The sequence below is a fragment of the Pelodiscus sinensis genome, chromosome 1 (genome assembly GCF_049634645.1).
Source record: "Pelodiscus sinensis isolate JC-2024 chromosome 1, ASM4963464v1, whole genome shotgun sequence".
NCBI classification, from domain to species: Eukaryota; Metazoa; Chordata; order Testudines; family Trionychidae; genus Pelodiscus; species Pelodiscus sinensis.
Genome location: NC_134711.1, coordinates 328185474 through 328198078, shown reverse-complemented (window position 1 = coordinate 328198078; position 12605 = coordinate 328185474). Strand labels below are relative to the sequence as shown.

General features: G+C 47.3%; 1 protein-coding gene across 1 annotated transcript; it reads left to right on the top strand.

The window, feature by feature from the left end:
• The first annotated feature begins 8428 nt into the window (after positions 1-8428).
• On the top strand, positions 8429-9385 carry LOC102445448 (olfactory receptor 52P1-like). The gene has a single exon (XM_006110240.2). It carries the CDS (start codon positions 8429-8431, stop codon positions 9383-9385), a length of 957 nt encoding a protein of 318 aa, XP_006110302.2.
• Positions 9386-12605: the final 3220 nt, after the last annotated feature.

Here is a 12605-nt window from a genome sequence, read left to right as displayed (position 1 = left end):
CAAGCCCCACAGAGCAGCAGCAGAGCCCATAGAGCTTAGAAGACAGCATGTGAAAACTCAGAAGCATCTGGTACTGTTCACTGAGAGACCGGTGACTGGGCTAGATGGACTCTGATCTGATCCTCTTGGGCATGCAAGTGAACATTGGTAAAACCCTTGGAAGGTGGAAAATGTTCTCTGGGCGGGGGTAAGTTGTCCATAAGCAGTTGCAGTCCTTATGCCCCTGAGACCAATTTGCATCAGTGCCTTAGAGGTGAACAGCTGAAAATAGCATCACCAGCCCTGTGGGACCCTAAGTGTGTCTCGGAGGAAAACAGTATCAACCTCTCCTACAAATCCTATTCAATAATTAAAGTGAATATCTGGTGGGAACAGTTAAATACCCAAACAAAAGCTAATAAAAGGAGAAACATTCATAACTGCAGATTCTTGGTGGAGCTGAGGGAAGTGTCTCTGAGTTTCATCTAATCTGGGAGACAACAGGGACGATACGGGGGGATCATTAAGGTTGCACAGAGAGGGTCAGACATGTAAGATTCATGCACTGTTTCACAGGGCTCTGCCTTCCTGTCGCAGAAAGGAGATTTCCTCTCTCAGCCAAGTGGGATTTCGGTGAGTTGCCCCTTTCTGCAATAAAGCCAGTGTTAGGCACTTAAGAGGGTCTCCTGGGCGTCTGGGCAGGAATTCACCATCAAGACAAGTGGAAATGTTTAGTATTACCAGAAAGACCAAGGGAGTTACCTGGTGAAATTGGAACTACACATATTTTGGAAAGAGTTTAGAGAAGAGTCATGAGAGATTAGCGCTTTCTATAGATCAGTGGTCACCAAGCCGTAGATCTGGATCTCCTGGTAGATCCTGGAGCCTTTGACAGGGGATCCTGACAGGTTTGGCCAGGAGGCTGTCAAGTACCGGCACTTCATCTGCTCCTCTAAACATTGCCGTGCTGCTTCTGCCCCTCATCTTGGAGCTGCCCCCCAGCCCTGGGAGCCTCTTGTTCGCTCTGCAGGCCACAGGAAGAAGGGGGGTGCTGATGTCAGCATGCCCCTCCTTCCACCCTGTACCACATCTCCACAGAACAGAGATGGGGCAGGGATGAAGAGAGTTTGCTGGCTGCTTTTGGGAGGAGTGCATGGCCAAGGGATGGGTGAGCCTGCCTTAGTCCCCGGCACCACCACCCGGAAGCAACATGTGGTAAGCAGTGCCCAGCTGCAGCCTGCATTCCAAACTCCTGCCCCAGTCCTGAACCCCTCCTGCACCCCAAACCTCTGCCTTAGCCCTGAGTCCCCCTGCGTTCAAACTCCCTCCCAGAGCCTGCCCCCTGACCCTCCTCCTGCACCTCAACTCCCTGTGCCAGGTTCAGCTCAGAGCCCTTTCCACACTTCAAATCCTTTAACCCAAGATCAGAGTCTGCATCCTCCTCCCCGGCACCCAGCCCTCTGCCCCCAGCCTGATAAACGTTAGTGAGGATGGGGGAGGGAGGGAGGGAGGGTGGAGTGAGAAGGGATGGGAAGGAGGCGGGACACGGGTGTTTGGGTTTGAGGTGGATCCTGGATTGCATTTTAAATTCAAAACATGATCTCATGCTTAAAAAGGTGGGAGGCCGCGGCTATAGGTGAACCTGGAGTTATGAGTCTCACAGCCTGGAGCTGAAAGTTAAACACTAACGGTGAGTCTGGTTCCACTGAGATCTATGGCAAAACTCCCAAAGCGGCCAGTATTTCACCTTAACTCCATATGCAGGGCCTGAAATCACTGGCCTGATTTCAGAAGTTTCTAGTGCAGGGGTGGGCAAATTCCAGCCCCCGGGCTGGATCCGGTCTGCGGGGTTAGTCCCCGGCGGGACCCCACCTCTATGTGTACCTGCGCTTCTCTAATCTGATCCACTCAGGCACGTAAGTGAACATTGGTAAAACCCTTAGAAGGTGGACTTGGGAATTGGGAAGCTCCCATTGGCGGGGAATGGCGATCCGTGGCCAACGATCATCTGTGGCCAATGATCATCCGTGGTCATCTGATTCCTGCAGAAGCACAGGTAAACATAGCAGTGGCAGCCCACCTTGGTGGGCTGCTATTTTTTTTTATTGCCCACCCCTGTTCTAGTGACTAGCTAGAATCGTCCTCTAGCCTCTAAGGATGGGTGAGCTCATTTGAATGAAAGAAGAGGGGAGAGTTGCTGAAATCTCCACCTCCCAGGTCTAGAGGCTCACAATGAAGCAGATAGTGATAGAAATGTAGCCGTGTTAGTCTGGGGTAGCTGAAGCAAAATGCAGGACAATGTAGCACTTTAAAGACTAACAAGATGGTTTATTAGATGATGAGCTTTCGTGGGCCAGACCCACTTCCTCAGATCAAATAGTGGAAGAAAATAGTCACAACCATATATACCAAAGGATACAATTAAAAAAAGGAACACATATGAAAAGGACAAATCACATTGCAGAACAGGAGGGGGAATGCAGGGGGGGGGGGAAGGAAGGAAGGTAAGTGTCTGTGAATTAATGATATTAGAGGTGGGGAGAGTGGGATGTCTGTGAGCTAATGGTATTAGAGGTGATAATTGGGGAAGCTATCTTGGTATGAATGAAGCAGATAGAAATCTTTGTTAAGGGAGAGCGGGGTCTGCATCTCTAAAGCATGTTTCTGGCTTATTAGAAAATGGGAGATGTTAAGTCTCACTGGTGGAGGAGGACCTATAGTAATTCATATTAAAATTAAAATGTGTATTTTAGATCAAGGTGGCCTGCTGAAGAGTTTAAAAGATGTCCAATCATTTAAGGCTAAAAATGTATATTCAGATTGTGCCTCTCAAACTTATTTGCACACATTTTTAGCGATCTGATTTTATAATCTTCAGCAACAGTCTATTTTAATATGTGCTTTACTAAGGGAAGTTCTTTGGACAATCATGTTCTGAGTAAACATGACAGTAATGCCCAACTGCTTTTGTCAGTGAATTCAGAACCAGACAATATACCCCTGGCACTTGGCAACTGCCTGATGAAGGTTTCATCACCATGACAATGGCTCTTCAATATTTTCACTGTCATGCTAATAGCTCTGGAAGGATTATTCATTGCTAAATTACTAGCTCCCCTGTGGAGGAAGACACAACAGGCTGCAAAAGGGAGCCTGAAGGAAGAGTCCGATTAGAGCAGTGGCCTTCAACCTTTTTAATCACAAAATCACTTTTTGAATTTAAGTGCGATGTAAGTTCTACCTCAAACCCAAATACCCCTGCCTCACTTCCTTCATGTCCCTTCTCTGAGGCCCTGTCCCTGCTTACTCCATCCTCCCTCCCCCCCACCCCATTCTCTCTCCCTTTCACCAGGCTGGGACAGAGAGTTGGGGTGCAGGCTCTGGTCTTGGGCTAAAGAATTTGGAGTGTGAGAAGGGCCCTGAGATGAGCCCGGGTCAGGGAGCTGGGGTGCAGGAGAGGGTTCAGGGTACAGGCTCTGGGAGGAAGTTTGGGTTCAGGAGGCTCAGGGCTGGGTCACGGGCTTGGGGTGCAGGAGGGGGTTCATGACAGGAGCAGTGGTTCAGAGGTGGTTCCAGCTGGACACTGCTTATCTCCGGTGGCTCCTAGGTGGTGGTGCAGGGGGGCTAAGGCAGACTCACCCATGCCCTGGCCCTGCACCACTCTCAAAAACAGCCAGCAAATCCTTCCCTCCCAGGGCCTGTTGTACCCCTTCCATTCTGTGGAGACAGAATACAGGATGGGAGGGGGGCACCCTGACAGCAGTGCCCCCTCCTCTCCCTTCCCTGCTCTGCACTGCACACAGGAGGCTGTTTGGGGGGGGAGGGGCGAGCGTCAAAGGAGATGCATAGCAGTGGGGGGAGGGGCAGTTGAAGTGCTGGGCTTGACAATAGCCTTTTGGCCAAACCAGTCAGGATCACCGGCCAGAGGCTCCAAGATCTACCAGTCAATCCCGATCGACGGGTTGGTGACCACTGGATTAGAGTTAGGAAGAAGTGAGGATTGGGCTCTAAGACCTGGTGGAGGCAGGGCCTTCCTTTGCCTCTTATACCACTGCCTGTGCGGGAGGGGCTCCATGGGACTGTGGGAGGGAGTGGAGTAGTGTGGCGCCACTGTTGTTAGTGACTTGTGGGACATTTCTGGGGGTGGGTCTTTGGGGGGTTTCGTGCTGTTAAGGCTGTATCTCCCATCAGCGGGTGCACTGTCTGTAGCCAGACAGGAACCCCCCCTTGTAACATCCATTTTTGCTTGCCTGGAGCATCCAGGGCACACAGAGCAGAAGGCCCAGGCTGTGTGACCGTGAATGGCTGTAAACAGAGATACGCCAATTGCTGACCAAGAGGCTGCCAAGGAGTGCCCTTGACTCAAACCCATATTGATACGAACACACATCCATCCGCGGGGGGAGGAATCTCTCGCCCAGTAAAAAAAGTCTAGTATTCACAATTTAGTTATCTCTCTTGCTAGTGTAAATTAACTTGAAACTTGCTTGTAAGAACTGGCGCCACAAAACGGACCAGTACAATTCGGCATCTTAAATAAGAAAGAGGATACGGGCCCCCAGGAGTATAAAGATGGGTCCAGCAGCATATTTTCTCTGAGTGTCAATCTACCATCTATCTGCTGGTCAAGTTAGGTGTTTGATCTCCTGAGGTTCCAGAGGGGACACCCACCTCGTATTCGTCTTTCCTAGGAATTGAGAGACCGGCCCTGGCCTGACACGCTGGAGTCAAGAGGCACAGAAAGGGGTAAAAATTGTACCTGGATGTGGTCCTTTGCTTAAGTATATATATACATAGTGTTAGAGCTCTTTAAAGATTAAGCTGTCACTTGGTACCATTATTTCTATCTTTACCTTTTTCATGTGATCATTTTTAAGACCTATATATATATATATATATTTGCTAGCATTTAAGAAATAGAGCAATAGCCATTGTAACCATATGATTTATAAGCTTCTTTAATAAACCTGTAACTGTTTAAGCTTTAACCTGACTCCTCCAGTTGCTGTAACAGAACCAAGCACAATTTAAAAGAACTTCAGCCGGTCATAAAGGGACAGACATAGGGAGAGCCTGGGCGTTTGGATCTTTGTCACTCCCAGGTGACAAGATCCGTTGGGGCACCTTTTCAGCCTTTTGTAGGCTGCCCTCTGCGAAGGAACCCCTGTGTTCTAGCAGCTAAAATCTAAGGTGTAATAAGCTCTTCCTATATAACGGGGCATCTGTTGGCCTGCTGGCCACCCTCTGCGATGGGACCCCGGTCCTAGCAGTAAAGACACAGACGTTAAACCTTTTCTTGGAAACACATACACACACACTGCCCTGACCGTTGGCTGACACTGTCTGGCTCAACCAAGAGGGAAATCCCTTGCTTAGGACAGCTTGGGCTCATTTTGAAAGGCAGGGTAGCATATTGATCTCATGAGAGGCATGTGGCCAGGTCACATAATTCTGTACTCCATCTTGGGGCACCTGTACTTTCCTCTAAAATGAAACGTTCCCGCCATAGGTGGAAACACTAGAAGGCAGCAGTGATCTCGTCAGTGTCTCTGCACTCTCCACCTGAAGGGGAAAAAACCCTGTGTCTGCAAACCTGAGAAACCCAAGCTGCAAAGCAAATGCAGCTTCTGTCATGAGAATCCACCAGATGGCTTGTAGCATCAAGCAGGGTGAGAAAATGCTACTTTATGGTCCATCTAACTAATGAGTTAAGCTTTGTTTGCATTTTTGTTTATCTGCTAGGCAATCTACTTGGATCTGTTTGCTATCCCTTTTAATCATATAACATCTATCTGTTGTAATTAATGAACTTGTTTTGTGTTTTAATCTAAGCCCAGTATGCCCTGTTGGGGAGAAACATCAGCTTGGTTACCACGTGCGTGCATTTTACTCCCCACATTGAGGAAAGGGAACAATGGGAAATAAATTCATATGGGTTGGAGTATAGGCCAGCAAAGAACAGTACAACTCTGTGGTCCTAGGCTAGGGAGCTGGTGGTTATTATGGTTGGTTCATGCAGTGGCTGGTTGGTGAGCCTGCATGTAAGTGCAGCTGCTTATGTCCCTGCTTATGGGAATGCTTGTGGAGGCGTAGGACTGGGACGGGTCTGCAGCTTCTCCTAGATGCACATTGAAAGACTGAGCCCAGACAGGTGAGTGAGAGGGCTCAGTTTAAACCAATTTTGAGGTATCACCCTGGAGGAACCCCATCACAATTTGCTCATCAGCTGCTTCAGACTCCCACAATACTCTGCTCCCCAGTCTGTGCTCTCCTTCTCCCAACCGCACATTGGTCACCAGCATATTTTCCATGCTACCCAGTCATCTCTTGCTCCCACAATTTCCAAGCCACTTCACACTCCCCACAGCTCTTCCCCTACTTGGGGGGAGATGCCTCCATGACACCTGCTCCTTGACGAGGGGTAATCAGTGACTTCGTGTCTCGTCAGTGCAAAATCTCACACATGAGCGACAAATTCCAAGTCAGGTACCTGTGCAGCTTCTCTTGTTACACTCAAATACTCCAAATGGTGCTTCAGTGGCTACTACACAGGAGGAGCTGGTAAGCTAAGAATTATGGACACTATAGAATGAGAGCAGAGAACTCTGGGATGTATCAGGTCCTAGATCAATACAGTGTCCATGTGAAGGAGAAACTGGACTGTGCTTGAAACTGTGGGCCACTGGGATACAGACATTAAACCACGGATGCTCTGGGATCATTTGCTAGCCAGCTCTATTAGTCATTAATGGTGAGGGTTGTACACACATTCTTCAGTGTGGATATTTCATGGAGTCAAGTCCTTATTTTTCACCTACAATAATTTCTCGCCAGAGGGCTCAATTCAAATGTCATAGGCAGAAAAAATGTGATCCATTTCCTGAGCCATAAGGTTTCAGGTAAAATGCATCTAGCTGACATTTCCATAGATACCCAGGTCAAAAGGGACCATTGTGATCATATTGTCCGACGTCCTGTATAACATGCTACAGAATTTCCCCAATGTTATTCCTAGAGCAGATATTTCATCCAACCTTGATTTCAAATTCTCAGTGGTAGACAATCCACTAACACCCTTAGTATATTTTTCCTGTGGTTACTCTCAAGCCATGTCTACACTATTTTGACATAACTAAATTGGATTTAAGAACTCCCAATTTCACAAATTCATGTCCTCACTATGGGGATGCATCAAACTTAGTCTGAGGAAGGCTCCATTAATATGGACACACTACCTCAGACTTAGAGACCCAGAAAGTACTTTGGGGAGATGCGGGAGGCCTCCCAGAGCACAATAAGTTTGAATTAGTGGCACCAGAGCTTCCACATTACCGTTATTTCTAAATTAGTATTTCAGAATTGTGAAAAGCAGGAGTACAGAGTTCGAATTCCGTCGCCTGTTATTTAAAAATAACTGGCTTAGTTGTGTGGATGCATCACTTATAAATTTGAACTTGGGGAGTTATTCCAGAATAAGTTTTTCCATTCAAAGGGTGTATACATTGCAATTAATAACATGGAGATAATAACATTCATTACACCCATTCATCTGGCATGGTTAGTTCGCTCTGTGGAATTCTCTGGATTTTCATAGAATCGTAGAGTTGGAAGAGTCCTTGGGAGTCATCAAGTCCAGCTCCCTTCCCAAAGCAGGACCAAATCCAGCTAAATCATCCCAGCCAGGGCTTGGTAAAGCTGGGACTTCAAAACCTCTAAGGATGGAGATTCCACCACCTCCCTAGGGAACTCATCCCAGTGCTTCCCCACCCTCCTAGGGAAATAGTTTTTCCTAATGTCCAACCTAGACTATCCCACTGCAACATGAGACCATTACTCCTCATTTTGCCATCCATCACTACTGAGAACAGCCCCTCTCCATCCACTTTGGAATCTCCCTTCAGGAAGTTGAAGGCTGCTATCAAATCCCCCCCTCATTCTTCTCTTCTGCCGACTAAATAAGCCCAAATCCCTCAGCCTATCTTCGTGGGTCATGTGTTCCAGCCCCCTCATCATTTTGGTTGTCTTCCGCTGGACACTCTCCAATGCGTCCACATCCTTTACATAGTGGGGGGCCCAGAACTGTACACAACATTCCAGATGTGGCCATACCAGAGCCAAATAAAGGGGAATAATCACTTCTCTGGATAGGCTGGCAATGCTTCTCCTAATGCAACCTAATATGCCATTAGCCTTCTTGGCTACGAGGGCATATTGTTGACTTATATCCAGTTTACCATTCACTGTAATTCCACTTCACTAGGATGTAAATAATCTAGCCCTATCTGTAACTGTTTACACATCACTGCTCATCCTCCTTTCTAGATTGTTAATAATTCTACAATTTTCATTGTAATATTTTCTATCAAGTGTTTAAAGGCTCTCACTATGATTTTCATCCTTCACAGGCACCTTCAATATTTTGGAGTCTGTTCAATGCATCAACTACCTCATGGAAGCATCGAACCTCACTGCCTCTACCCCTTCAACATTCATCCTTATGGGAATCACCGGACTGGAAGCTGCCCACATCTTGATTTCCATCCCTTTCTCTGTGTCCTACATTATTGGCCTGCTGGGAAATGTCGCCATTCTGCTGGGTGTTGGCAAAGAGCAGACCCTGCACCAGCCGATGTACCTGCTGATCTGCATGCTGGCCCTCACAGACATCGTCACGTCTACCTCCGTCGTGCCAAAGGCCCTGTGTATATTTTGGTTCAATTTGAAAGACATTACTCTGGTTGGCTGCCTCACCCAGATGTTTTTCCTTCATGCAGTTTCTGTGATGCAATCAGCCATTCTTGTGACTATGGCCTTCGATCGCTATGTGGCCATATGCAACCCCCTGAGATACGTCACCATCCTCACCAACGCATGCATCGCGAAGCTGGGGCTATTAGGTTTGATAAGAGCTACCCTCCTTGTTCTACCCGTGTCCGTGCTTCTAAGCAGGCAGCCATTCTGTGCCAGCCACACTATCTCCCACACGTACTGTGACCACATGGCTGTGGCGAAGCTTTCCTGTGGGGACATCACTGTCAACAGGATGTACGGCTTGGTGGCGGTGTTTGTTGTCTTAGGGTTAGATGTGATGCTCGTTGCCTTGTCCTACGGTCTGATTGCCAGGGCCATCCTCAGAATCTCCTCCAAGAAAGCCCACCAGAAAGCCCTCAACACCTGCACTGCCCACATCTGTGTGATGCTGATATCTTGTAGTCTCTTCCTCTTTTCCACGATTACACACCGGTTTGGTCAGGACATTGCTCCGTATGTTCACATCATCTTGGCCAACCTCCATTTCCTCCTTCCCCCCATGCTCAACCCCATCATTTATGGGGTCAAAACCAAAGAGCTTCGTGATGGAATTGGGAAATACACCTGCAGAAGTTGGTCACTGAGGGGTCACTGACTGTGTGATTCGTTAAGTAATGGTGATCTACCCCAGTTTGGCTGAGTTCAATGCTGTGGAATTTCATAGTCTGAGACGTTCTCACACCTAATAATTCATGCCTCCATCTCCAAGCATGGGTCTCTCTGTTGTTGGATTCCCTGTCCCTCATCATAACTTGATTGCTTTCAGTGTAACCTTTCAGACCCCATCCCCTACACCTTATGAATCAGCTTTTCCATGACTTCCACACCAAGAGAAATACTGCAGCTTTCTGAGATAAGATGGCCTTCCATTAGTCCATGTGTGAACATGGTTCTCCATCAGTTTGATGAACTAAAGCCAAGCTTTCAGATAGCCAATGCAAAAGAAAGAAACAATAGGGCTGAACTTCTTTAATGTTATGTGTAATGATCCTTTATCTAAAATATACTTGGGATTCTCATGTCTAATACTCCAGGAAGCCTGGGGGGGGTAAAACCAAAAATTGTCATTGGAAAGTGTTACTAGAGCAAAACTGAAGACATTCCACTAGAATTCACAGGTGAGACTTGTGAAATGGTATGCTTTTGAGAGCTGAACTGCGTTACCCTGGTTTTGGGAGAACAGAGTGTCCGAGAATGTGATCAAGCAATCAAGCACTCGGCCCATTATGAATTAATAAAATGAATGCCACATAATAAAGGTTTCATTGGAAAGCAGCATTTTAGAAGAAAAATCAAAATCTAGCTTACAGATTCTGTCAATCACAATGGGAGGAGGGGCAGACAAAGAACTACACGAGAATGAAAGAAAATAAATTAATTAAAACCTTCTGGCTACTTCTACACTGAAGACTTCTTGCGCAAGAACTGTTTTGCGCAAGAGCGCATCCACACTGCCATGTGCTTTTGCTCAAGAGTGTCCATGACATTGTGGATGCTTTCTTGCACAAGAAAGCTCTGATAGCCATTTTACCAATGGGGGTTTCTTGCTCAAGAAACTCCTGTTACCCATCTACACTGCCTTCTTGTGCAAGAGCTCTTGCGCAAGAGGGCTTATTCCTTGTGGGGAAAGGAATAACTCTTGCGCAAGAAGCCCTCCCTTCTGATGATCAACTGTGAATTTACTTGCACAAGAACACGTGTGCAGTGTAGACGCTCCACAAGTTTTTGTGCAAGAACAGCCAATCATCGATTCCAGTCCCCTGCCCTCATGGCAGGACCAACTACTGTCTAGACCAGTGGTCCCCAACGCGGTGCCCACGGGCGCCATGGCGCCCGCCGGGGCATTTGTATGCGCCCGCCGACAACCCGGGCTGGCCCCGCCCCCCGGCGCGCGGCGTACTGGAGGCGCCGGCCCCAGGCACGCGACACTCACTGGCGCCTGGTGCGCGGCGCTCGGGCGGCCCCAGCCCCGGGGCACATGCGGGCGCGCGGCGCCGGTGCCAGCCCCAGGCACGCAGCACGGGCGGCGGCGCAAGCCACGGGCCCACGGCACAAGGGGCTTGGGCGGCCCCGGCCCTGGCGTGCCCCAGGACGCGTGGCCCCGCCCCCGGGCGCCCGGCGCGTGAGTGGACCCGCCCCCGGGCGCCCAGGAGCCCATAAAGGTTGGGGACCACTGGTCTAGACCATCCCTGATAGACATTTATCTAACCTGCTCTTAAATATCTCCAGAGATGAAGATTCCACAACCTCTCTGGGCAATTTATTCCAGTGTTTGACTACCCTGACATTTAGGAACTTTTTCCTAATGTCCAACCTAAACCTCCCTTGCTGCAGTTTAAGCCCATTGCTTCTTGTTCTATCCTCAGAGGCCAAGATGAACAAGTTTTCTCTCTTCTCCTTATGACACCCTTTTAGATATCTGAAAACTGCTATCATGTCCCCCTTCAATCTTCTCTTTTCTAAACTAAACAAACCTAATTCCTTCAGCCTTTCCTCATAGGTCATGTTCTCTAGCCCTTTAATCATTCTCGTTGCTCTTCTCTGGACCCTCTCCAATTTCTCCACAACTTTCTTGAAATGCAGTGCCCAGAACTGGACACAATACTCCAATTGAGGCCTAACCAGAGCAGAGTAGAGTGGAAAAATGACTTCTCGTGTCTTGCTCACAACACACCTATAAATGCATCCCAGAATCATGTTTGCTTTCTTTGCAACATCAACACACTGCTGACTCATATTCAACTTGTGGTCCACTATAACCCCTAGATCTCTTTCTGCCGTACTCCTTCCTAGACAGTCACTTCCCATTCTGTATGTTTGAAACTGATTGTTCCTTCCTAAGTGGAGCACTTTGCATTTGTCTATATTAAACTTCATCCTATTTACCTCAGACCACTTCTCCAATTTGAACAGATCATTTTGAATTATGACCCTATTCTCCAGATTAGTCGCAACCCCTCCGAGCTTGGTATCTTCTGTAAACTTAATAAGCGTACTTTCTATACCAATATCTAAATCGTTGATGAAGATATTGAACAGAGCCGGTCCCAAAACAGACCCCTGTGGAACCCCACTTGTTATGCCTTTCCAGCAGGATTGTGAACCATTAATAACTACTCTCTGAGTACGGTTATCCAGCCAGTTATGCATTCACCTTATAGTAGACCCATCTAAGTTGTATTTACCTAGTTTATTGATAAGAATATCATGCAAGACCATATCAAATGCCATATTAAAGTCTAGATATACCACATCCACTGCTTCTCCCTTATCCACAAGACTCGTTATCCTATTAAAGAAAGCTATCCGATTGGTTTGACATGATTTGTTCTTTACAAATCCATGCAGGCTTGCTACTTTCCAAGTGTTTACAGATGATTTCCTTAATTACTTACTCCATTATCTTCCCTGGCACAGAAGTTAACTGGTCTGTAGTTTCCCGGGTTGTTCTTATTTCCCATTTTATAGATGGGCACTATATTTACCCTTTTCCAGTCTTCTGGAACCTCTCCTCTCTCCCATGATCTTCCAAAGATGATAGCTAAAGGCTCAGATACCTCCTCTATCAGGTCCTTGAGTATTCTAGGATGCATTTAAACAGGCCCTGGTGATTTGCAGGCATCTAACTTTTCTAGGTGATTTTTAACTTGTTCTTTTTGTATTTTACCTTCTAAAACTACCCCTCCCCACTAGCATTCATTATGTTAGGCGTTCCTTCAGACTTCTCGGTGAAGACCAAAACAAAGAAGTCATTGAGCATCTCTGCCATTTCCAAGATTCCTGTTGCTGTTTCTTCCTCCAGAAGTATAAATGCT

Excerpts from the sequence above, each read along its gene's own strand:
- LOC102445448 (XM_006110240.2), top strand. The coding sequence starts at position 8,429 with ATGGAAGCATCGAACCTCACTGCCTCTACCCCTTCAACATTCATCCTT.